Source organism: Pristiophorus japonicus, chromosome 3 (genome assembly GCF_044704955.1).
Source record: "Pristiophorus japonicus isolate sPriJap1 chromosome 3, sPriJap1.hap1, whole genome shotgun sequence".
Taxonomy (NCBI): Eukaryota; Metazoa; Chordata; class Chondrichthyes; family Pristiophoridae; genus Pristiophorus; species Pristiophorus japonicus.
In genome coordinates, this window is record NC_091979.1 from 183,454,019 (window position 1) to 183,480,008 (window position 25,990).

A 25,990-nucleotide genomic window follows, 5' to 3' on the forward strand; every position below is an offset into this window, starting at 1 on the left:
TCTCTCTCTTCCCCTTTATGTGTGTATCTATCTCTCTCCCCCTCTATGTGTGTGTCTATCTCTCTCTCCCCCTCTATGTGTGTGTCTATCTCTCTCTTATCTTCTATGTGTGTGTCTATCTCTCTCTCCCTCTCTATGTGTGTGTCTCTCTCTCTCCCCCTCTATGTGTGTGCATCTCTCACTCTCTCCCTCTTTGTGCCTGTCTATCTCTCTCTCCCCCTCTATGTGTGTGTCTATCTCTCTCCCCCCCTTTATGTGTGTCTCTCTCTCCCCCCCTCTATGTGTGTGTCTCTCTCTCGCCCTCTTTGTGTCTATCTCTCTCTCCCCCTCTATGTGTGTGTGTCTATCTCTTCCCCTCTATGTGTGTGTCTATCTCTCTATTACCCTCCATGTCTGCCTATCTCTCTCTCCCCCTCTATGTGTGTGTGTCTCTCTCTCCCCCTCTATGTGTGTGTTTCTCTCTCTCCCCCTCTTTGTGCCCATCTCTCTCTCCCCCTCTATGTGTGTTTCTCTCTCTCGCCCTCTATGTGTGTTTCTCTCTCTCCCCCTCTTTGTGCCCGTCTCTCTCTCCCCCTCTATGTGTATGTGTCTCTCTCTCCCCCTCTATGTGTGTGTCTATCTCTCTCCCCCTCTGTGTGTCTCTCTCTCTCCCTCCCCCTCTATGTGTGTGTGTCTCTCTCTCTCCCCCCCTCTATGTGTGTGTGTGTCTCTCTCTCCCCCCCCCCTCTATGTGTGTGTGTGTCTCTCTCTCCCCCCCCTCTATGTGTGTGTGTGTCTCTCTCTCCCCCTCTACATGTCTATCTCTCTCCCCCTCTGTGTGTGTGTCTCTCTCTCCCCCTCTATGTGTGTGTCTATCTCTCTCCCCCTCTGTGTGTCTCTCTCTCTCCCTCCCCCTCTATGTGTGTGTGTCTCTCTCTCTCCCCCCCTCTATGTGTGTGTGTGTGTCTCTCTCTCCCCCCCTCTATGTGTGTGTGTGTCTGTCTCTCTCTATCCCTCTATGTGTGTGTGTGTCTCTCTCTCCCCCTCTGTGTGTGTGTCTCTCTCTCCCTTCCCCTCTATGTGTGTGTGTGCGTGTGTGTGTCTATCTCTCTCTCCCCCTCTAGGTGTGTGTGTGTCTCTCTCTTCCTCTCTAGGTGTGTGTCTATCTCTCTCTTACTCTCTATGTGTGTCTATCTCTTCTTACCCTCTATGTGTGTTTCTCTCTCTCTCTCTTTTACCATCTGTGTGTGTCTCTCTCCCCCCCTCTATGTGTGTATCTATCTCTCTCTCTCTCCCCCTCTATGTGTGTGTCTATCTCTCTCCCCCCCTCTATGTGTGTATCTCTCTCCCCCTTTATGTGTGTGTCTATCTCTCTCCCCCTCTGTGTGTGTGTCTCTCTCTCCCCCCCTCTATGTGTGTGTGTGTCTGTCTCTCTCTACCCCTCTATGTGTGTGTGTGTCTCTCTCCCCCCCTCTATGTGTGTGTCTATCTCTCTCTCCCCCCCCCTCTATGTGTGTATCTCTCTCCCCCTTTATGTGTGTGTCTCTTTCTCCCCCTCTATGTGTGTGTCTCTCTCTCCCCCTCTGTGTGTTTCTCTCTTTCTCTCCATGTGTGTGTCTCTCTGTCCCCCTCTATGTGTCTCTCTCTCTCCCCCTTTGTGTGTGTGACTATCTCTCTCCCCCCTTTGTGTGTGTCTCTCTCTCTCCCCCTCTATGTGTGTGTCTATCTCTCTCTTACCCTCTATGTCTGTCTGTCTATCTCTCTCTCCCCCTATGTGTGTGTGTCTCTCTCTCCCTCTATGTGTTTCTCTCTCTCCCACTCCATGTGTGTGTCTATCTCTCTTCCCCCCTCTGTGTGTGTGTCTCTCTCTCCCTCCCCCTCTGTGTGTGTGTGTGCCGATCTCTCTCTCTCCCTCTATATGTGTTTCTCTCTCTCTCACCCCTCTATGTGTGTCTCTCTCTCTTTTATCTTCTATGTGTGTGTCTCTCTCTCTCTCTCTTACCTTCTATGTGTGTGCCTCTTTCTCCCCCTCTATGTGTGTTTCTCTCTCTCTCGCTCTTCCCCTCTATATCTCTCTCTCTCCCACCCCCCATGTCTCTCTCTCCTCTATCTCTCTCTCTCCCCCCCTCTATGTCTCTCTCTCTCCCCCTCTATGTGTCTCTCACTCCGCCCTCTATGTGTGTCTCTCTCTCCCCCTCTATGTCTCTCTCCCCCCCATGTCTCTCTCTCTCTGCCCCTCTATATCTCTCTGCCCCCTCCCCCATCTCTCTCTCTCCCCCTCTATGTCTCTCTCTCTCTCTCTCCTCCTCTATCTCTCTCTCCGCCGAATGTCTCTCTCTCTCCCCCTCTATCTCTCTCTCTCGCTCCCCCCTCTATATCTCTCTCTCCCACCCCCATCTCTCTCTCTCTCTCCCCCTCTATGTCTCTATCTCTTTCTACCCCCCTCTATGTCTCTCTCTCCCCCCTCACCTCTGTCTCTCTCTCTCTCTCCCCCCCTCTATGTATCTCTCTCTCCCCCCTCTATGTCTCTCTCTCTCCCCCCTCTATGTCTCTCTCTCTCCCCCTCTATGTCTCTCTCTCTCTCTCTCTCCCCCTCTATGTCTCTCTCCTTCTCTATTTCTCTCTCCCCCCCTGTCTCTCTCTCTCCCCCCCATGTCTCTCTCTCTCCCCCCCCATGTCTCTTCTCCCTCTCTCCCCCTCTATGTCTCTTCTCTCTCTCCCCCCCCCTCTATGTCTCTCTCTCTCTCTCTCTCTCCTCCTCTATCTCTCTCTCTCCCCCCCCCATGTCTCTTCTCTCTCTCCCCCCCATGTCTCTTCTCTCTCTCTCCCCCCCTTATGTCTCTCTCACTCTCTCTCTCCCCTTCTATGTCTCTTTCTCTCTCTCCCCTCTATGTCTCTCTCTCTCTCCCCCTCTATGTCTCTCTCCTTCTCTATTTCTCTCTCCCCCCCTCTATCTCTCATTCTCCCCCCCCCTATGTCTCTCGACCCCCCCTCTATGTCTCTCTCTCTCCCCCTCTATGTCTCTCTCTCTCCCTCTCCCCCTCTATGTCTCTCTCTCTCCCTCTCCCCCTCTATGTCTCTCTCTCTCTCTCTATGTCTCTTCTCTCTCCCCCCCTCTATGTCTCTTCTCTCTCTCCCCCTCTATGTCTCTTTCTCTCCCTCTCCCCTCTATGTCTCTTTCTCTCCCTCTCCCCTCTATGTCTCTTTCTCTCCCTCTCCCCCTCTATGTCTCTTTCTCTCCCTCTCCCCCTCTATGTCTCTTTCTCTCCCCCCCCCCTCTATGTCTCTCTCTCTCTCTCTCACCCTCTATGTCTCTCTCTCTCCCTCCCATATCGCTCTCTCTCTTCCCCCCATTTCTCTGTCTCTCCCCCCCATGTCTCTATCTCCTCCCCCCCATGTTGCTCTCTCTCTCACCTCCCTCTATCTCTCTCCTCCTCTATCTCTCACCCCCTCTATGTGTGTCTCTCTCTCCCCCTCTGTCTCTCTCTCTCTCTCTCTCTCCCTCTATGTCTCTCTCTCTCTCTCCCTCTATGTCTCTCTCTCCCTCTCCCCTTCTATGTCTCTCTCTCCCTCTCCCCCTCTATGTCTCTCTCTCTCCCCCATGTCTCTCTCTCTTCCCCCCCCCCCCCATGTCTCTCTCTCCCTCCCCCCTCTATCTCTCTCTCTGTCCCTCTATCTCGTTCTCTCTGCCGGTCCATCTCGCCCCCTCTCTCCCTCTCTCCCTGTCTCAGTGTCTCTCCCGATTTCGAAACGCGTTTCCTGCTGCACTCCGTGTGTTATGGTCTGTCTCGGGCCCAGTTGAGACGGCGCTCGCTGTGTTGTGGAGCCGGGTGGCTGATCACGGCCCCAGAGCCGAGCGGACCGGCGGCCGGACATGGGAGAGAGGTGAGGCAGCAGCTAGAGGAGCGAGAGTCCGAGGCCGAGGCCTCGATGGTGGTTTGGGGATGTTCTGGTGTGCAATACCCAGTGTGAGTGCGACAGATTGTATGTGAGTGTGACTCAGTTTGAGTGTGTGAGAGAATGAGTGTGTGTGAAAGTCAGTGTGAATGTGAGAGGCAGTGTGTGTTAGTCAGTGTGAGTGTGAGAGAGTGAGTGTGTGAGCATTAGTGTAAGTGTGTGAGTCAATGTCAGTGTGAGTGAGTGAGTGTTTGAGTCAGTTTGTGTGTGTGTGTAAGTGAGTGTGAAAATGGTCCACGTTGTCCAAGGCCTCGTCGTGGATTTTGATAAGTGGGTGGGGGGGGCAGTGCTGTGTAGTGGGGACAGGTTGGTAGAGGACCTTTGCCTTACGGATGTTTAGTGCAAGGCCCATGCTCTCTTGCGTCTTGGTGAAGGTGTTGGCGATGTCTTGGAGTTTGGCCTCAGAGTGTGCGTAGACGCAGGCGTCGTCTGCGTACTGTAGTACGACGACAGAGGATGGGACGACCTTGGATCTGGCCTGGAGGCGGTGGAGCTTGAACAAATTTCCGTTTGTCCTATAATTTAGCTCCATTCCAACGGGGAGCTTGCTGAGGATGAGATGGAGCATTGCAGCAAGGAAGATGGAGAAGAGCGTTGGTGCGATGACACAGCCTTGCTTGACCCCGGTCTGAACGTGGAATGGGTCTGTGGTGGATCCATTGGTCAGGCTCACGACTCGCATGTCATCGTGGAGCAGGCGGAGAATGGCGACAAACTTTTGAGGGCAGCCGAATCTGAAGAGAACGCTCCATAATCCCTCGCGGTTGACAGTGTCGAAAGTTTTTGTGAGGTTGAAGAAAGCCATGTACAATATGTGTCGTCACTCAGGCCAATATCCCCAGCATCGAAGCACTGACCACGCTCGATCAGCTCCGCTGAAAGGGCCACATTGCCCGCATGCCTGACACGAGACTCCCAAAACAAGCGCTCGACTCTGAGCTCCAACACGGCAAGTGAGCCCCAGGTGGGAAGAGGAAACGCTTCAAGGACACCCTCAAAGCTTCCTTGAAAAAATGTAACATCCCCACTGACACCTGGCCCAAGACCGCCCAAAGTGGAGGAAAAGCATCCGGGAAGGCGCTGAATACCTTGAGTCGCTTCGCCGAGAGCAAGCTGAAGCCAAGCGTCGACAGCGGAAGGAACCCGTGGCAACCCAGGCACTCCACCTGTTCCTTCAACCACCGTTTGCCCCACCTGTGACAGAAACTGTAGGTCCTGCATTGGATTCTTCAGTCACCTGAGAACTCATTTCTGTGTGGAAGCAAGTCATCCTCGACTCCGAGGGAGTGTCTATGATGATAAGTGTGAGTCAGTCTAATACAGTGACAGACTTGTACCCACCAGTACTGTACCCCAGTGTTACACAGTGACAGACCTGTACTCATCAGTACTGTACACGGGTGTTATAGTGACGATGTGTATCTACCAGTGCTGTACTCAGGTGTTATACAGTGAAAGACCTGTACCCACCAGTATTGTACTCTAGTGTTATACAGAGTCAGTGTGAGTGTGTGTGAGGGTCAGTGTGATTGTGAGAGTGTGTGAGTCAGTGTGAGTGTATGTGAGTGTGTGTGAGCTAGTGCGAGTCAGTGTCAGTGTGAATGTGTGTTTGTGTTAGTGTGAGAGTCAGAGTGAGTTGTGTCAGCAAGTGTGGATGTATGAGAGAGTTAGTGAAAGGCAGTGTGTCAGTCAGTGGAAGTGTGAGTGTGTCAATGTGGGTGTATGTGAGAGTTAGTGAGTGTTTGAAAGTATGTGTGTGAGTCAGTGTGAGTGTGTGTAAAAATCAGTGAGTGAGTCAGAGTGTGAGCGTGAGATATTAATCCGTAGCCAGCTGCAGTTGCAGGTACGAACTGATCCCAGTGTTCTGACCTGGGGTTGACCCATTGCCGGGACAACGACATCGGGGTCTTTCCAAGCCTCAGGAAGTATAACTGGGACAGACTAAGGCAGGAAGGTGTGTAAGGGCAGAGGGCTGCCTGGGCCCAGAGGGCCGGATTGCCCAGGCTCAGGACCTGTTACTGGCACAGCGCCAGATAGAAGGGGGCAGGTACAGCAGGAGTGGCGAGTGATTGTGGAGTGACCTGGAGAGGCGTGAGTTTGGGACCCAGAAGAGGCGAGGGCCCAGGGGCAGCACGGGCCAGCCCACACTGCAATATGTGTGCGCACTAGATCTGTGCAGCAGAGCTGGTCTCCAGTCGTCTTGGTTAATCCTTGCTACTGGACCAAGACCTAGCTCTGTCAAGCCTGTGTAGTGGCTGGTGTGCCACCACATGTTAAAAAATCCACGCGCAGGCATCTTCACCCTTTGAGATTTAGTTTGGGACCAGGAATATTAGGGGTCGGAATTTTATGGCCTTACCGCCCATTGGTGGCGAGTGTTGCCGAGATCCGCCGACATTGCTCTCCGGGTTACGTCCAGTGCCAGTTTGCACTTGGGCTGGAGCGGGCGGGAGGGGAGAACCGTCGGGAACTGCCCGCTGACATCAGCGGACGGCCAAGTGGCACAAGTGACCTCCCGCCCACCAGGATGCCAGATTGGTGCGGGCGGGAGTGAGCGGCAGCAGGCGGTAGGACTGCCACAAGGAAAGTTTTAAAAAACTGAAAAAAAAGGTTAGTGAACTTTTTAATACATTTTTTTTTCACAGTGGTTTACCTTAATGGGTTCCCCTGAAGGTCTTCCGGGTATTTTTTTTTCCAATCATTTTTATTTTCAGGTCTTCGACCCTCCATGGGCCCAACTCCATCCTTGGCAGCAAGAGCCTTTGCTGCCGAGATTGGGAGCTCCCGCCCAGTTTGACGGTGTACATTGCTCGTTTGCCACCGGCCCAACTTTTAATTTATTTTTCATCAATTTCCCACCCAAAGTGCCGCCCGGTCCCTCGGCGGCCTTTTGGGCTGCATTTAGGAGGGACTTGGCCTTCACCAAGTTCAGCCCCTAGGTCCTAGAAACACCTGTGAACTCATCCCTTTTTGGCGTGGAAGCAATTCATCCTCAACATGAGGGACCACCTATGATGATGATGATGATGTGTGTGAGAGTTGGTGTGAGTCAGTGTCAGTGTGAGAGGCAGTGTGTGTCAGTCAGTGAGAGTCAATGTTTTTGAGGCAGTGTGAGAGTGAGAGTCCGTGTGTTTGGGTCCGTGAGAGTGTGTGTGTCAGTGTGAGTGTGTGTATAAGTCTTAAGTGCGTGAGACTCAGTCTAATACAGTGGACAGACCTGTACCTACCAGTACTGGGCCCCAGTGATACACAGTGACAGACCTGTACCCATCAGTTCTGTACCCCAATGTTATACAGTGACAGACCTGTATCCACCAGTACTGTACACTGGTGTTACACAGTGACCGTATGTAGCTGCCAGTACTGTACTCAGGTATTATACAGTAACCATATGTATCTACCAGTACTGTACTCCGGTATTACACAGTGACAAACCTGAACCCACCAATACTGTACCCCAATTTAACAGTTACAGATCTTCACCCACTTGTACTCTACCACAATGTTGTACAGTGACAGACCTATACCCACCAGTACAGTACCCGAGTTAAATACCATGACAGACCTGTACCCACCAGTCCTGTACCTTAGTGTTATACAGCAACAGACCTATACCAGCCAGTACTGTCACCAGCATTATTTAGTGACAGACCTGTACCCACCAGTACCGTACCCCAGTGTTATAGTGACAGACCTGTACCCACCAGTACCGTACCCCAGTGTTAGTGACAGACCCATACCCACCAGTATTGTACCCCAGTTAAATACCATGAAAGACTTGTACCCACCAGTACTGTACCTTAGTGTTATACAGCAACAGACCTGTACCCGCCAGTACAGTCACCAGCATTCTTCAGTGACAGACCTGTATCCACCAGTACCGTACCCCAGTGTTACAGTGACAGACCTGTACCCATCAGTACTATACCCCAGTGTTATACAGTGACAGACCTGTACATACCAGTACTGTACCCCAGTGTTAGTGACAGACCTGTACCCACCAGTACTGTACCCCAGTGTTACAGTGACAGACCTGTACCCACCAGTACTGTACCCCAGTGTTAGTGACAGACCTGTACACACCAGTACCGTACCCCAGTGTTAGTGAGAGACCTGTACCCACCAGTACTGTACCCCAGTGTTAGTGATAGACCTGTGCCCACCAGTACTATACCCCAGTGTTATACAGTGACATACCTGTACCCATTAGTACTGTACTCCAGTTAAATACCGTGACAGATCTGTACCCACCAGTACTGTACCCCAGTTAAATACAGTGAAAGACCTGTACCCACCAGTACTGTACCTTAGTGTTATACAGCAACAGACCTGTACCCGCCAGTACTGTCACCAGCATTATTCAGTGACAGACTTGTACCCACCAGTACCGTACCCCAGTGTTACAGTGACAGACCTGTACCCACCAGTATCGTACCCCAGTGTTACAGTGACAGATCTGTACCCACCAGTACTGTACCCCGGTGTTGCACAATAGTTGTTTAGATACTGCAACACTAGGTGCGAGCCAGACAGGGAGGGGCAACAGCTCAGATTGTGCTGGTATGGGCATGCTGCTCATTTAACTGGAGGGTTTAATGGGATTATTCTGGTGTGGCCCTGCTTCTGGTTGCTCTGGAGGAGTGGGGATTGGTTGGGGCGCGGCTGATGGGATTGTGCTGCTGTGGATTTCATTGGCGTCAGAGCAATCGCTTCACTTTGTAGGAACTAGGAGAGATGGGTCTTGTTGATCAGCCAACTTTTAGCTTTAAACCTGGCTGTAAATCTCTGTACATGCCTTGATGCACTGGGTTATTTTGGACTTTCAAAAAACTTTTGACTAAATTTTATGTGTCAGAGTCCGAATTAAACAGAACCTCAGAAATCTAGAATTGAACGCGTGATTGGATAAAAAACTGGTTTAATATAGGAAGCACTGGTTGAGCTCTTGTTGCACACACGGAGTTAAAAACCAAGTGTAGTCTTTAATTTTGGGGTTAGAGGCTGGGAGATCACTGGACCAGGGTTTGCAGACGTAATTGAGGTCCAATTTTAAAGTCTTAGACATTCTGTCCTAGTTTTTATGTATTGTAAATTCCAGTGTCCACATTTATAATGGGAACTGCCTATTTAAATTTGTTGCACTGTAATTACACTAGTCCATAATTTGCTGTAGCAGGGCATCTGCTGTCAGTTAGTCTTGCCCTTGCACGTTTAGGTTTTCACATTTTTTGTGTGGCAAGCTGCAGAAGGTGTGAGCTGATAACAGTGCAGCAAGGGTAACGGGCATCTGTAAACATGGCAAGCAACTGCGTATCTCCTTAACCAATCAGATTGAAGGATTGAAAATTAACAGCGCAAGGACCAAGAGGAAACATAGAAAATAGGTGCAGAAGTAGGCCATTTGGCCCTTCGAGCCTGCACCACCATTCAATAAGATCGTGGCTGATCATTCACCTCAGTACCCCTTTTTCTGCTTTCTCTCCAAACCCCTTGATCCCTTTAGCCGTCAGGGCCATATCTAACTCCCTTTAGAATATATCTAACGAACTGGCATCAACAACTCTCTGCGGTAGAGAATTCCACAGGTTAACAATTCGTGAGTGAAGAAGTTTCTCCTCATCTCAGTCCTAAATGGCTTACCCCTTAACCTTAGACTGTGACTCCTGGTTTTGGACTTCCCCAACATCGGGAACATTCTTCCTGCATCTAACCTGTCCAGTCCCGTCAGAATTTTATATGTTTCTATGAGATACCCTCTCATTCTTCTAAACTCCAGTGAATCCAGGCCTAGTCGATCCAGTCTCTCCTCATATGTCAGTCCTGCCATCCCGGGAATCAGTCTGGTGAACCTTCGTTGCACTCCCTTAATAGCAAGAATGTTCTTCCTCAGATTAGGAGACCAAAACTGAACATAATATCCCAGTTGAGGCCTCACCAAGGCCCTGTATAACTGCATTAAGACTTCCCTGCTCCTATACTCAAATCCCCTAGCTATGAAGGCCAACATGCTATTTGCCTTCTTCCTGCATGCCAACTTTCAATGACTAATGCACCATGACACCCAGGTCTCGTTGCACCTCCCCTTTTCCTAATCTGCCGCCATCCAGATAATATTCTGCCTTCATGTTTTTGCCACCAAAGTGGATAACCTCACATTTATCCACATTATACTGCATCTGCCATGCATTTGCCCACTCACCTAACCTGTCCAAGTCACCCTGCAGCCTCTTAGCATCCTCCTCACAGCTCACACCACCACCCAGCTTACTGTCATCTGCAAACTTGGAGATATTACACTCAATTGCTTCATCTAAATCATTGATGTATATTGTAAATAGCTGGAGTCTCAGCACTGAGCCCTGCGGCACCCCACTAGTCACTGCCTGCCATTCTGAGAAGGACCCATTTATCCCTACTCTCTGCTTCCTGTCTGCCAACCAGTTCTCTATCCATGTCAAAACATTACCCCAAATACTATGTGCTTTAATTTTGCACACTAATCTCTTGTGTGGGACCTTGTCAAAAGCCTTTTGAAAGTTCAAATACACCACATCCACTGGTTCTCCCTTGTCCACTCTACTAGTTACATCCTCAAAAATGTTTAGAAGATTTGTCAAGCATGATTTCCCTTTCATAAATCCATGCTGACTTGGACCGATCTTGTCACTGCTTTCCAAATGCGCTGCTATTTCATCTTTAATAATTGATTCCAACATTTTCCCCACTACTGATGTCAGGCTAACCGGTCTATAATTCCTGTTTTCTCTCCCTCCTTTTTAAAAAGTGGCATTACATTAGCTACCCTCCAGTCGATAGGAACTGATCCAGAGTCGATAGATTGCTGGAAAATGATCACCAATGCATCCACTATTTCTTTGTCCAGTTCCTTAAGTACTCTGGGATGCAGACTTCAAGCCCTGGGGATTTATCGGCCTTCAATTCCATCAATTTCCCTAACACAATTTCCTGACTAATAAGGATGTCCTTCAATCCTCCTTCTCAGTAGACCCTCGGTCCCCTAGTATTTCCGGATGGTTATTTGTGTCTTCCTTTGTGAAAACAGAACCAAAGTATTTGTTCAATTGGTCTGCCATTTCTTTGTTCCCCATTATAAATTCACCTGATTCTTACTGCAAGGGACCTACGTTTGTCTTCACTAATCTTTTTCTTTTCACATATCTACAGAAGCTTTTTTAGTCAGTTTTTAATGTTCCCAGCAAGCTTCCTCTCATACTCTATTTTTCCCCTCCTAATTAAACCCTTTGTCCTCCTCTGCTGAATTCTAAATTTCTCCCAGTCCTCAGGTTTGCTGCTTTTTCTGGCCAATTTATATGCCTCTTCCTTGGATTTAACACTATCCCTAATTTCCCTTGTTAGCCACGGTTGAGCCACCTTCCCCGTTTTATTTTTACTCCAGACAGCGATGTACAATTGTTGAAGTTCATCCATTTGATCTTTAAATGTTTGCCATTGCCTATCCAACGTCAACCCTTTAGGTATCATTTGTCAGTCTATTCTAGCCAATTCATGTCTCATACCATCAAAATTACCTTTCTTTAAGTTCAGGACCCTAGTCTCTGAATTAATTGTGCCACTCTCCATCTTAATAAAGAATTCTACCATATTGTGGTCACTCTTCCCCAAGGGGCCTCGCACAACAAGATTGCTAATTAGTCCTTTCTCATTACACATTACCCAGTCTAGGATGGCCAGCCCTGTAGTTGGTTCCTCGACATATTAGTTTAGAAAACCATCCCTAATACGCTCCAGAAAATCCTCCTCCACCGCCTTGCTATCAGTTTGGTTAGCCCAATCAATATGTAGATTAAAGTCGCCCATGATAACTGCTGTACCTTTATTGCACGCATCCCTAATTTCATGTTTGATGCTGTCCCCAACCTCACTACGACTGTTTGGTGGTCTGTACACAACTCCCACTAGCGTTTTCTGCCCTTTGGTATTCCGCAGCTCTACGCATACAGATTCCACATCATCCAAGCCAATGTCCTTCCTTACTATTGCGTTAATTTCCTCTTTAACCAGCAACGCTCCCCCACCTCCTTTTCCTTTCTGTCTATCCTTCCTGAATGTTGAATACCCTTGGATGTTGAGTTCCCAGCCTTGGTCACCCTGGAGCCATGTCTCCATAATCCCAATTATATCCTATTCGTTAATAGCTGCCTGCGCAGTTAATTCGTCCACCTTATTACGAATACTCCTCGCATTGAGGCACAGAGCCTTCAGGCTTGTCTTTTTAACACCCTTTGTCCCTTTAGAATTTTGCTGTAATGTGGCCCTTTTTGATTTTTGCCTTGGGTTTCTCTGCCCTCCACTTTTACTTTTCTTCTTTCTATCTTTTGCTTTTGCCCCCATTTTATTTCTCTCTGTCTCTCTGCATAGGTTCCCATCCCCCTGCCATATTAGTTTAACCCCTCCCCAACAGCACTAGCAAACACTCCCCCTCGGACATTGGTTCCAGTCCTGCCCAGGTGCAGACCGTCCGGTTTGTACTGGTCCCACATCCCCCAGAACCGGTTCTAATGTCCTAGGAATTTGAATCCCTCCCTCCTGCACCACTCCTCAAGCCACATATTCAGCTTAGCTACCCTGCCACTCCTACTCTGACTAGCATGTGGTACTGGTAGCAATCCTGAGATTACTACCTTTGAGATCCTACTTTTTAATTTAATTCCTAGCTCCCTAAACTCAGCTTGTAGGACCCCATCCCGTTTTTTTACCTATATCGTTGGTACGTATATGTACCACGGCAGCTGGCTGTTCACCCTTCCCCTCCAGATTGCGCTGCAGCCGCTCCGAGACATCCATAACCCTTGCACCAAGGAGGCAATATACCATCCTGTTTCTCGTTTGCGGGGGAGACAAAGGAAAAGTAAAACATTTTTAAAAATTGACATTTTTAAAATCTACAAAAACAATTAAAACCTAAAGGAATGAGATTCCACACTTGTAATAGTTAATTTTCAGTGCCTGAGAGGTTGCTTGGCAATAATTAACATTTATCACATTGTTCAAAGGGTACTTAAGGCTGGATGGACATGACTTTACTTTCTGTGGCATGTTTAGTTCGTATCTACCATGCAAATACAGCAACTTTAAGCCATTCAATATATTTTAATGGTGAGGCAGACTGGGAGATATAATTTTTGCAAAACTAATGGAGGAGTGGCACACCTGAGACAGCAACTTTTGGATATCCACGTTTAACTGCATATCTGCCCCTTACCTTTAGTTGCTTTGACATTTCCGCAAAAATAACAGCGAGCTCCATTAGCCTCACCATTATTTTGACAGCAAATTCTAGGCCACTCTCTTTCCTGTGGTGGTGCTGCAGTGTAAAAGGGAATGGGTATGCGGGAAGGTTAGAAATGATTCGGGTCCACTGCCTGGAGAGAAAGGGGTTTGGGAAAACTTCACTGAGGAAACTAACTATTAAGGTATAGAGAAGAGAACCCAAATTATTACTGTAAAATTCAACCAGGAGGGGAGACAGTTACATTTGTAACAAAGAAATTCAGAACAGATCATTGTCCAAACTCAGTGAGAAATGTTTGGAATAATGTGGCAGGAGGGGAATACAAAATAAATATTGCAACATTACAGAAGTGCAATGAGACCAAAACACTCCACGCATCCTGGTGTCACACAAGGCTTATCAGAAGTCAGCTTCCGACTGTTTCTGTCTCATTGCAGTTTTTGTGAAAACTAGCCCACGATATAAATCATCCAGACTCTGGAGATGATGCAATGGGCCTGACTTAAACCTGCCACCCAGGGAAGGGGGAAATGGTTATTTGCCTGCTTTCCTTCTGATATTCAGCAGTGTGAAGGGGGCCTTTCGGGGAAGCAAACAGCATTTCATGTGTGCTGTTATTATTGAGTACAAAAGGAAGAGCTCTATGAGGCTTTGGTACGTCTGCTCTGGGAATGTTGTGCCCAGATTTGGTGTAGCGGTTCTGGGGAGTGTGCAAAGGAGAGAAACCAGCATGATATCAATTGTTAATGCTTCGCGATGAAGGTAGGCACTGAGAGTTATTTACTTTGGAGCAATGCAGACTGACGGGGGGCGTGATTGAAGTTTTAATCACGATGAAGGGATTGGACTGAGTCTGTTTGGATAGGTTATTTGAGATAGATAGGGAAAGTAGGACTGAAGGTCATCCTATGAAATTCGTGGGTAGGAAGTACAGATATCTCTTTTCGCTGTGACATGTGCAATGTCTGAAGAGCCCCTTAAAAGGGAGATGGACAATTTTCTGAGAGGATGCTTTTTTTTCCTTTATTTATGGGATTTAGGCGTCACTGGCAATGCCAGCATTAATTGCCCATCCCTAATTGCCCGTGAGAAGTTGGTAGTGAGCCGCTGCCTTGAACCGCTGCAGTCCGTGTGGTGAAGGTATTCCCACAGTGCTGTTACGAGGCGATTCCAGGATTTTGACACGACGGCGATGAAGGAACGGTGATATACCTCCAATTCAGGATGGAGTGCAACTTGGAGGGGAACTTGCAAGTCATGGTGTTCTCATGTGCCTGCTGCCCTTGTCCTTCTAATTTAAAGATCACATGGATGAACTACGACAATTGTACATCCCTGTCTGGAGTAAAAATAAAACGGGGAAGGTGGCTCAACTGTGGCTAACAAGGAAAATTAGTGATAGTGTTAAATCCAAGGAAGAGGCATATAAATTGGCCAGAAAAAGCAGCAAACCTGAGGACTGGGAGAAATTTAGAATTCAGCAGAGGAGGACTAAGGGTTTAATTAGGAGGGGGAAAATAGAGTATGAGAGTAAGTTTGCAGGGAACACAAAAACTGACTGCAAAAGCTTCTATAGATATGTGAAGAGAAAAAGATTAGTGAAGACTAATTTAGGTCCCTTGCAGTCAGAATCAGGTGAATTCATAATGGGGACCAAGGAAATGGCAGACCATTTGTTCTGTCTTCACTAAGGAAGACACGAATAACCTCCCGAAAAAACTAGGGTACCGAGGGTCTAGCGAGAAGGGGGAACTGAGGGAAATCCTTATTAGTCAGGAAATGGTGTTAGGGAAATTGATGGGATTGAAGGCCGATAAATCCCCAGGGCCTGATAGTCAGCATCCCAGAGTACTTAAGGAAGTGGCCCTAGAAATAGTAGATGCATTGGTGGTAATTTTCCAACATTCCATGAACTCTGGATCAGTTCCTATGGATTGAAGGGTAGCTAATGCAACCCAACATTTTAAAAAAGGAGGGAGAGAGAAAACACGGAATTATCGACCGGTTAGCCTAACATCGGTAGTGGGGAAAATGCTGGAATCAATTATTAAAGAAGTTAAAGCAGGTCATTTGGAAAGCAATCAGGTCGGTCCAAGTCAGCATGGATTTATGAAGGGGAAATCATGCTTGACAAATTTTCTCGAATTTTTTGAGGATGTAACTAGTAGAGCGGACAAGGGAGAACCAGTGGATGTGGTGCATTTGGACTTTCAAAAGGCTTTTGACAAGATCCCACACAAGAGATTAGTGTGCAAAATTAAGGCACATGGGATTGGGGGGTAATGTATTGACGTGGATAGAGAACTGGTTGGCAGACAGGAAGCAAAGAGTGGGAATAAACGGGTCCTTTTCAGAATGGCAGGCAGTGACTAGTGGGGTACCGCAAGGTTCAGTGCTATTTATAATATATATTAATGATTTAGACAAAGGAATTGAATGTAATATCTCCAAGTTTGCAGATGACACGAAGCTGGATGGCAGTGTGAGCTGTGAGGAGGATGTTAAGAGGCTACAGAGTGACAGGTTAGGCAAATGCATGGCAGATGCAGTATAATGTGGATAAGTGTGAGGTTATCCACTTTGGTGGCAAAAACAGGAAGGCAGAATATTATCTGAATGGTAACAGATTAGTGAAAGAGGAGCTGCAACGAGACCTGGGTGTCATGGTACATCAGTCATTGAAAGTTGGCATGCAGGTACAGCAGGCAGTTAAGAAAGCAAATGGCATGTTGGCCTTCATAGCAAGAGGATTTGAGTATAGGAGCAGGGAGGTCTTGCTGCAGTTGTACAGGGCCTTGGTGAGACCACACCTTAAATATTGTGTGCAGTTTTGGTCTCCTGATCTGAGGAAGGACATTCTTGCTATTGAGGGAGTGCAGCAAAGGTTCACCAGACTGATTCCCGGGATGGCAGGACTGACATATGAAGATTGACTGGATCGACTAGGCTTATATTCACTGGAATTTAGAAGAATGAGAGGGGATCTCATAGAAACATATAAAATTCTGATGGAATTGGACAGGTTAGATGCAGGAAGAATGTTCCCGATGTTGGGGAAGTCCAGAACCAGGGGTCACAATCTAAGGATAAGGGGTAAGCCATCAAGGACCGAGATGAGGAGAAACTTTTTCACCCAGAGAATTGTGAACCTGTGGAATTCTCTACCACAGAAAGTTGTTGATTTCAGTTTGTTGGATATATTCAAAAGGGAGTTAGATGTGGCCCTTACAGCCAAAGGGATCAGGAGGTATGGAGAGAAGGCAGGAGTGGGGTACTGAAGTTGCATGATCAGCCATGATCATATTGAATGGTGGTGCAGGCTGAAGGGCTGAATGGCCTGCTCCTACACCTGTTTTCTATGTTTCTCAGTGATAGAGGTCGTGGGTTTGAGTGGTGCTGCACAAGAAGCCTTGGTGAGTTACTGCAGTGCATCTTTTAAATGGTACACACTGCAGCCACGGTGTGCCAGTGGTAAATGGGGTGCCAATCAAGCAGGCTGCTTTGTCCTGGCTGGTGTTGAGCTTCTTGAGTGTTATTGGAGCTGCACTCATCCAGACAAGTGGAGAGTATTCTATCACACTTCTGACTTGTGCCTTGTAGATGGTGGAAAGGCTTTGGGGAGTCAAGAGGTGAGACACTCGCCGCAGAATACCCTCTGACCTGCTCTTGTTGCCACAGTTATTATGTGGCTAGTCCGTTACGTTTCTGGTCAATGGTGACCCCAGGATGTTGATGGGGGATTCGGCGATGGTAATGCCATTGAATGTCAAAGGGAGGTGGTTAGACAGTCGCTTGTTGGAGATAGTCATTGCTTGGCACTTGTGTGGCGTGAATGTTACTTACCACTTATCAGCCCAAGCCTGAATGTTGTCTCGGTTTTGCTGCATGCGGGCATGGATTGCTTCATCATCTGAGGAATTGCGAATGGCACTGAACACTGTGCAGTCATCAGCAAACATCCCACTTCTGACCTTATGATGGAGGGAAGGTCATTGATGAAGCAGTTGAAGATGGTTGAGCCTAGGACACTCTCCCTGAGGAACTCCTGCAGCGATGTCCTGGGGCTGTGATGATTGACCTCCAACCACCACAATCATCTTCCTTTGTACGAGGTATGACTCCATCCAGTGGAGAGTTTACCCCTGATTCCCATTGACTCCAGTTTTACTAGGGCTCCTTGATGACACACTGTCAAATGATACCTTGATGTCAAGGGGAGTCACTCTCACCTCACCTCTGGAATTCAGCTTTTTTGTCCATTTTTGGATAAGGCTGTAATGAGCTGTGGTCCTGGTGGAACCCAAACTGAGCATCGATGAGCAGGTTATTGGCGAGTAAGTGTGCTTTATAGCACAGTCGACGACACCTTTCATCACTTTGCTGATGATTGAGAATGGACTGACGGGGCGGTAATTGGTCGGATTGGATTTGTCCTGCTTTTTATGATATTACCAGTTGGTTATGACTGCAAAGAGTCATCACACTTTTCTGTCATAGTTTGCCTCTCCCAGGACACTGTCGGGTGGGGGAATGGTGTGCGAGGTTGCAGAATCATCTGAGTGAGATTGGCTTGATGAGGCTAATGGTTTCTTCTCACCCGTCTCGTGCTCTCGTTCTGGTCTGTGTTTATTTTGTTTCTTGACTCTATTTTTCAAGTTGACTTAATTTTGAATGATAGCTCCAGTGGTTGGAGCCGCGTGGGGAGGTTTTCACTGATGCATAATCATTCTGCCAGCCTTTACAGGCCGGCTGAACCACTTGGCAACTGATGCCAATAAACCCTGCCCATCTCCAACAGTAAGCCCATTTCTCAGTTGGGGTTGGCTTTACCATTATGATGGCACCTCAGCAATGTGCCGTCTGATCTCTGGGCAAGGCGGAACTGCTTAATTTATCTCGCCATGGCATTGAGGGCTGCCATGATGTATGCTTGCCGTCAGATGCCTTTTGTGTTAGCAATGTGATGTTGTGGTAGGGTGTTGTATTCCCATTACCGACGGCTAGCTCTTGGTAAAAAGGAGGGTTACTCCACCTCTCCAATCGTGCCCAGGAGCTGACTTCTTGGGAGGGAATGGCAGAAATGGAGAGAGACAGTCAGGGCTGGGCAGCGAACGGTAGAAATGGTCAGAGGCTATCAGCAATGGACTGAGGTGTTGGGTGGTCAGAAGGGCAGAGATGCAATGTCAGAAATATCGCAAAACACTGCTGCTACCAGTCAGCTCTGTTGGCACACTGGTAAGACGAACTGGACAGTCCCATTCGGATACCATGACAACATAAGACAGATCAAGGATAATAAGCCAATCATCCCATCGAAGCCCGTCCCTCTGGTACATTAACTCTCCCATTGAAGCCCATCCCTCCAGTGCATTAACTCTCTGAAGCCTGCCCCTCTGGTGCATTAGTCCTCCCATCATGCTATCTAACCATAGTGTGATTTTCATTAGTTTTCCATCTGAAGTAAAGTTCTTCCAGAAATTATATCAAGTTACATTGAGTCTATAGCACAGAAACAGGCCATTTGGCCCAATCGGTCTATTCCAGTGTTTATGCTCTACACGAGCCTCCTCATATCCTCTTCACCTAACCCTTTCAGCATAGACTTCTGTTTCTTTCTCCTTCATGTGCTTATCGAACATCCCCTTAAATGCATCTATGCTATTTGCTTCAAATATTCCTTGTGGTAGCGCATTCCACATTCTCACCACTCTTTGGATAAAGAAGTTTCTCCTGAATTTTTTTTTGTATTTATTAGTGACTATCTTATATTTATGGTCTTCAGTTTTGGTTTTCCCCACAAGTAGAAACTTCTTTCTCTATGTCTACCCTATCAAAGCCTTTAATTATCTTATAGTCCTCTATCAGGTCACCCGTCAGCCTTCTCCTTTGTAGAGAAAAGAGCCTTTCTAATGATTCTAACCTCTCAGTTCTGGTATCACCCTGTAAATCTTTTTTCAACCATCTCCAGTGCCTCTATACTCTTTTTATAATAAGAAGACCAGACCTGTTCACAGTACTCCCAAGTGTGGTCTAACCAAGGTTCCATACAAGTTTAACTTGATTTCCCTGCTTTTCAAATTCGAAATGAACCTCAGTGCTTGGTTTGCTTTTTTATGGCCTTATTAACCTGTGTCACTACTTTGTGTAGTTGTACCCCTAGATCCCTTACACTCTTATTCTTCCTGCCACAAAGCACAACCTCACACTTATCTACATTGAAATTCATTTGCCAATTACACATCCATTCTGTAAGTTTATTAATGTCTTTTTGTATTTTGTCACATTCTTACTTTCGGATGAGACGTTACACCGAGGCCCCGTCTGCACTCTAAGATGCATGTAAAAGATCCCATGGCACTATTTTGAAGATGATCAGAGGAGTTATCCCCAGTGTCCTAGCCAACATTTCTCAATCAACATAACAAAAACAGATTATCTGGTCATTATCACATTGCTGTTTGTGGGAGCTTGCTGTGCGCAAATTGGCTGCCACATTTCCCACATTACAACAGTGACTACACTCCTAAAGTACTTCAATGGATGTAAAGTGCTTTGAGACGTCCAGTGGTCATGAAAGGCGCTATATAAATGCAAGTCAGGTGGCTGTGCAGTCCAATGCGGGAATTACAGTCTCTGAAACAGGTGGGACAGACAGTGGTTGAAGGAAAGGGTGGGTGGGGAGTCTGGTTTGCCGCACGCTCCTTCCGCTGTCTACGCTCAGTTTCTGCATACTCTCAGCGACGAAACTCGAGGTGCTCAGCACCCTCCCGGATGCTGTTCCTCCACTTTGGGCGGTCGTGGGCCAGGGATTCCCAGGTGCTGGTGGGGATGTTACACTTCATCAAAGAGGCTTTGAGAGGGTCTCTGATGTCTCCGCAAGATCCTACAAATCCTCTGGGAGGACAGAAGCACCAACATTAGCGTCCTCGACCAGGCCAACATCCCCAGCATTGAAGCACTGACCACACTTGATCAGCTCCGCTGGGCAGGCTAAATTGTCCGCATGCCAGACATGAGACTCCCAAAGCAAGCGCTCTACTCTGAACTCCTTCATGGCAAACGATCCCGCCACACAGCACTGCCCCCGGTCATCAAAATCTACAGCTTGGCCTTGGACAACGTGGACCATTTTCCATACCTCGGGAGCCTACTATCAGCAAGGGCAGACATCGATGACGAGGTCCAACACCACCTCCAGTGTGCCAGCACAGCCTTCGGTCACCTGAGGAAGACAGTGTTTGAAGAGTAGGACTTCAAATCTGGCACCAAGCTGATAGTCTACAGGGCAGTCCGTAGTGATACCTGCCCTTCTATATGGCTCAGAGACATGGACTATATACAGCAGACACCTCAAAGCGCTGGAGAAGTACCACCAGTGCTGCCTCCTGCGCAAGATCCTGCAAATCTACTGGCAGGATAGACGCACCAACGTCAGTGTAATAATGTAGTACAGGTACCGTATCAAAGGCCTCTTGAAAATCCAAATACATCATATCTACTGCATCTGTTTTTAAAAAAAAAGTTTTAACTGATTTAACTTTTCATTTAATATTTTATGTGATTCAGTCTAAAGTCTTGCTTGATTTGCATTAGAGTGGCAATCACCTGGGACTAGAAGTTCAGTAAGTAAGTTCCTGCAGCGCAGCATTCTTTACTTTGCTTATACCAGGTAGGGTTTGACCTCCTTTTTGTTTACATACCCTGAGGGAGTCAGATAACCTGCAGGCCATCAGCTGATAGAATGTGGAAGATCTAGGGAGCAAGTGGGAGGATCGTAAAAGGCTGTGGGGAATTGGAGTACAGTATTCTTTGAAGATGTTTTCCGATGTTTAAAAACCTTCAGCCGGTTGCATCACGCAGAAATAGTGCAAATATGTGTTTGTGTTTTTTAAATTCATTATTGGGATGTGGGTGTCGCTGGCAAGGCGACCACCCCTGACTACCCTTGGGAAGGTGGTGGTGAGCCGCCGCCTTGAACCGTTGCAATCCATGTGGTGAAGGTACTCCCACAGTGCTGTTAGGTAGGCTCTGTCTGGTTTTATTCTACTTATCCTTTTTTATAGCGGTTTGATACAACCGTGTGGTTTGCTAAGCCATTTCAGAGGGCAGATAAGTGTCAACCACGTTGTTGTGGGAGTGGAGTCACATATAGATCGGGGTAAGGGGTAGGTTTCCTTACTAAAGGATATTCGTGAACCGGTGGGTTTTTAATGACAATCTGACCGGTCAGATTTATTTTTTTTAAACTGAATGAATTCAAATTCTGAAACTGTCATGGTGGTATTTGAACTTACATCTTTGGATTATTAGTCCAGTAACATAACCACTATGCTGCTGTGACCTAGTGTTTATGTGTATGTTGGAGTGTGTGTGTGTATATTTGTTTGTTTGTTTGTATGTGTGTGTGTGTATTTATTTGTGTTGTGCTGTGTATTTATATTTAGCTGTGTGTGTATATATTTATTTGTGTTGTGTATACATTTATTTTGTGTATATATTTAGCTCTGTCAAGCTTGTGTGGTGTGGTGGCTGGTGTGCAATGGCCACCACACGTTTAAGTTCGGGACCTGGAATATTGGGTCCTTCATTGAAACACGTGAACTTCTTGGCGTGGAAGCAAGTCATCCTCGATTTGAGAGACTGCCTATGATGATGATTTAGCTGTGTGTGTGTGTGTTTGTTTTCTATCTCCCTCCTCCCCTGAAAGCTTTGACTCCTGCCGGGGTATAAGAGTAGATGGTAATATTTATGTCTCAATCCAGCCACTGAGCTGCAGCAGGCTATTTGACTGTGGGGACAGCACAGCAAAGCCAGATCCTGTTTACATCCAACATCCATATACGTGGTCAGTGATCCAGAGCAGAGCACTGGCTAATTTTCCCCCTCCCAAATAGGGGAGAAAGGGGATGGTGTTACAGTTTGTACATTTCTTTATAAAGGGAGAAAGGGATAGGCCGAGTAATTACAGGCCAGTCAGCCTAACCTCAGTAGTGGGAAAATTATTGGAAAAATCCTGAGGGACAGGATAAATCTTCATTTGGAAAGACCTGGATTAATCAAGGACAGTCAGCATGGATTTGTTAAGTGAAGGTCGTGTCTGACTAACTTGATTGAATTTCTCGAGGAGACGTATGATGTATATGGATTTTTGCAAAGCTTTTGATAAGGTCCCACATGACCGACTGGCCACTAAAATAAAAGCTCGTGGGATCCAGGGCAAAGTGGCAAGTTGGATCCAAAATTGACTCAGAGGCAGGAAGCAAAGGGTAATTGTTGATGGGTGTTTTTGTGACTGGAAGGCCGTATCCAGTGGGGTTCTGCAGGGCTCAGTGCTGGGTCCCTTGCTTTTTGTGGTATATACCAATGACTTGGACTTGAATGTTGGGGGTAAGATTAAGAAATTTGCAGATGATACTAAAATAGACTGTGTGGTTGACAATGAAGAAGAAAGCTGCAGATTGCAGGAAGATATCAATGTACTGGTCAGGTGGGCGGAACAGTGGCAAATGGAATTCAATCCTGATAAGTGTGAGGTAATGCATTTGGGGAGGTCTAACAAGACAAGGGAATACACATTAAATGGTACGACACTGAAAAGTGCAGAGGAATAAAGAGACCTTGGAGTGCAGGTCCACAGATCCCTAAAGGTAGCAGATCAGGTAAATAAGTTGGTTAAAAAAGCATATGGAATACTTGCCTTTATTAGTCGAGGCATGGAATACAAGAGCAAGGAGGTTATGCTTGAACTGTATAAAACACTGGTTAGGCCGCAGCTGGAGTACTATGTGCAGTTCTGGTCACCGCATTACAGGAAAGATGTGATTGCACTGGAAAGGGTGTAGAGGAGATTTACAAGAATGTTGCCTAGACTGGAGAATTTTGGCTATGAGGAAAGATTGGAGATGCTGGGTCTGTTTTCTTTGGAACTGAGGGGAGACCTGACTGAGGTGTATAAAATTATGAGGGGCCTGGATAGAATGGATAGGAAGGACCTGTTTCCCTTGGCAGGTCAACAACCAGGGGGCATAGAGTTAAATTAATTTGGGGGAGGTTTAGAGGAGATATGAGGGGAATTTTCTTCACCCAGAGGGTTGTGCGGGTCTGGAACTCACTGCCTGAAAGGGTGGTAGAGGCAGAAACCCTCACCACATTTAAAAAGTACTTGGATGTGCACTTAAAGTGCCATTACCTACAGGGCTACGGACCAAGAGTTGGAAAGCGGGATTAGGCTGGATAGCTCTTGGTCGGCCGGCGCGGACACGATGGGCTGAAATGGCCTCCTTCCGTGCTGTAAATTTCTATGATTCTTCACTCCGTGCCACTTTGGCTGAGACCAGCAAACTCAGTACAGATGGGATGGGACCTGCTGGCCTGTATGGCTCAGTTATCCTCTGGCTCATGCTGATCGAGTTATCAGAATGGGAGTAGTGGTGGAGTGCAGACTGTGTTGGAAGCTGCAATAACTTTCTATATTCAGTACAATGAACTACTCGGTGTATTATCTTTTGTAACCACAGGATGGGAGCTGCTGGTTAACTTTAGTGACTGACCAGGGAGGTTGTGGGACGGGAGAGTTCTGGAGCTACACTCCAAATGTGGCAAGGCCCTGTCATTGGCACCAGCAAGAATTCTGAAGTGTTGCACCCTCCCTGTACAGTACAAGTCTCTGAAGTGGTTGCAGTTCAGCCATTACCACGCAGTGCTGGTAGTGAGGCGAGAGGGAGGAGGGAGAGGAGGATGAAATAACTGGAGCCAAGGAGGAATAAGGTATCAATAAAAGAGAGACAAGAAAGGCTGTGACAGAATTTGGTGGCTCAAGCTGAGTGAAGGATCAGACACCCATCAACAGAGCTCTCTGCTGTGTCACATGGTAAGTGCACTGGATCAGAGAAATCTAAACCAGATGCACACAGGTTTGATCTCTGGTCTGTGCTGATCCCAGGCTAGCTTTGGCCTCGGCATTTCTGGACCAGGGCACAGAAAGAATGAGCTGACGTGCCAGCTGTTGGTCTCTATCTGATGCATATGTGTGAACATTGAGGCTTGGAAGTTTGACTGTGACGGAAGTTTGACTGCGGTGGAACAGCTTGCCAGCCATTACCATCTAGACTGGCCTGTGAAGAATTGGAAAGGTGCTAGAGGTTCTAGATGAACCATTGTCTCTAGGAGAGGAGGCGAAAAGTGTGCAGGGACATAGAGAAAGAAGTGATTAGAATTAATTTGACATTTTAAAAAATGACCAAGAAACTGTGGAAAGAAGACTTGGACAAGGTTGTAGTTTTCTGTTAACTGGTGCTAACTGGGAGTGAATAAACCGCTTGCATTTATATAACGCCGTTAACGTTGTAAAACGTCCCAAGGTGCTTCACAGGAGCATAATGAAAAATTGATACTGAGCCAAATTAGGACAGGTGAATCAAAGAAGTAGATTTTATGGAATGTCTTAAAGGAGGAGAGAGAGATTTAGGAAGGCAAATCCAGAGCATTAGACCTAGGCGGCTGAAGGCATAGCTGCCTGTGGCAGTGTGAACAAGAGGCCAGAGTTGGAGGAGCGCAGAGATCTTGGAGGGATGTCGGGCTGGAAGAGGTCACAGAGATAGGGAGGGGTGAGGCCAAGGAGGGATTTTAAAACAAGAATGATAATTTTTAAATGGAGGCATTCGGGGATTGGGAGCCAATGTAGGTCAGAGAGCACAGGGGTGATGGGTGAACGGGGGACTTGGTGCAGGTTAGTGAACGGGCAGCCGAGTTTTGAATGAGCTTAAGTTTACGGAGGGTGCAAGATGGGAGGCCAGCCAGGGGAGCATTGGAATAGTTGAGTTTGGATATAACAAAGGCATGGATCAGGGTTCCAGCAGCAGATGGGCTGAGGCAGGGGTGGAGACAGGCGATGTTAAGGAGGTGAAAGTAGGCGGTCTTGGTGTTGGAGATGATATGGGGTCGGAAGCTCAGCTTAGGGTCATATAGGAGGACACCAAGGTTGCGAACAGTCTGCATCAGCCTCAGACAATGGCCAGGGAGAGGGATGGAGTTTGTTGCAGGGGCCGAAGACAATGGCTTCGGTCTAAGCAATGTTTAATTGGAGGAAATTTCTGCATTTCTAATACTGGATATCAGTCAAGCAGTCTAATAAATCAGAGGTACTGAATGGATCGAGAGAGGCGCTGGTGAAGTAGAGTTGGGTGTCGTCAGCATACATGTGGAAACTGACGCTGTGTTTTCGGATGATATTGCCAAGGGTCAGCATGTAGATGAGAAATGGTAGGGGGCCAAGGATAGATCCTTGGGGGACACCAGAGGCAACGGTGCAAGGGTGGGAAGAGAGGCCATTGCAGGTGATTCTCTGCTGACGACTGGATAGGTGAGTGGAACCAGGCAAGGGCAGTCCCACTCAGCTGGATGATTGAGGAAACGCATTGGAGGAGGATAGTGTGGTCAACCATGTCGAAGAGTGCAGACAGGTTGAGAAGAATGAGGATGGATAGTGATCTGTGGCCACAGTCAGAAGAGGCCATTTGTGACTTTGATGAAAGCCATTTCAGTGCTGTGCCGGGGCGGAAATCTGATTGGTGAGGTTAAAATGTGGAGTTGCGGGAAAGATGGGCACAAATTTGGGAGGTGACAACACGTTAAATGACTTGAGAGGAAAGGGAGTTTAGAGATAGGACAGTAGTTTGTAAAGACAGAGGGGGTAAGGGTTGTTTTTTGGAAGAGGCGGGTAATGATAGCAGATTTGAAAGGGAGTGGGACAATACCTGAGGAGAGGGAACTGTTTTCAAA

General features: G+C 47.3%; 1 protein-coding gene across 8 annotated transcripts in view; it reads left to right on the plus strand.

The window, feature by feature from the left end:
• The first annotated feature begins 3,773 nt into the window (after positions 1–3,773).
• als2b (alsin Rho guanine nucleotide exchange factor ALS2 b) overlaps positions 3,774–25,990 on the plus strand; it is a 191,049-nt gene continuing 168,832 nt past the window's right edge. For 7 of the 8 annotated variants that reach the window (XM_070876068.1, XM_070876069.1, XM_070876072.1 and 4 more), the window contains exon 1: positions 3,784–3,864. Coding sequence is in view for 1 of the 8 variants with exons in the window: in XM_070876070.1 (XP_070732171.1) it covers positions 3,854–3,864 (11 nt within the window). In the remaining 7 variants the exon portion in view is untranslated. Of the gene's footprint in view, positions 3,865–25,990 lie in introns of all 8 variants that reach the window. The other variant, XM_070876070.1, reaches the window with a different exon arrangement.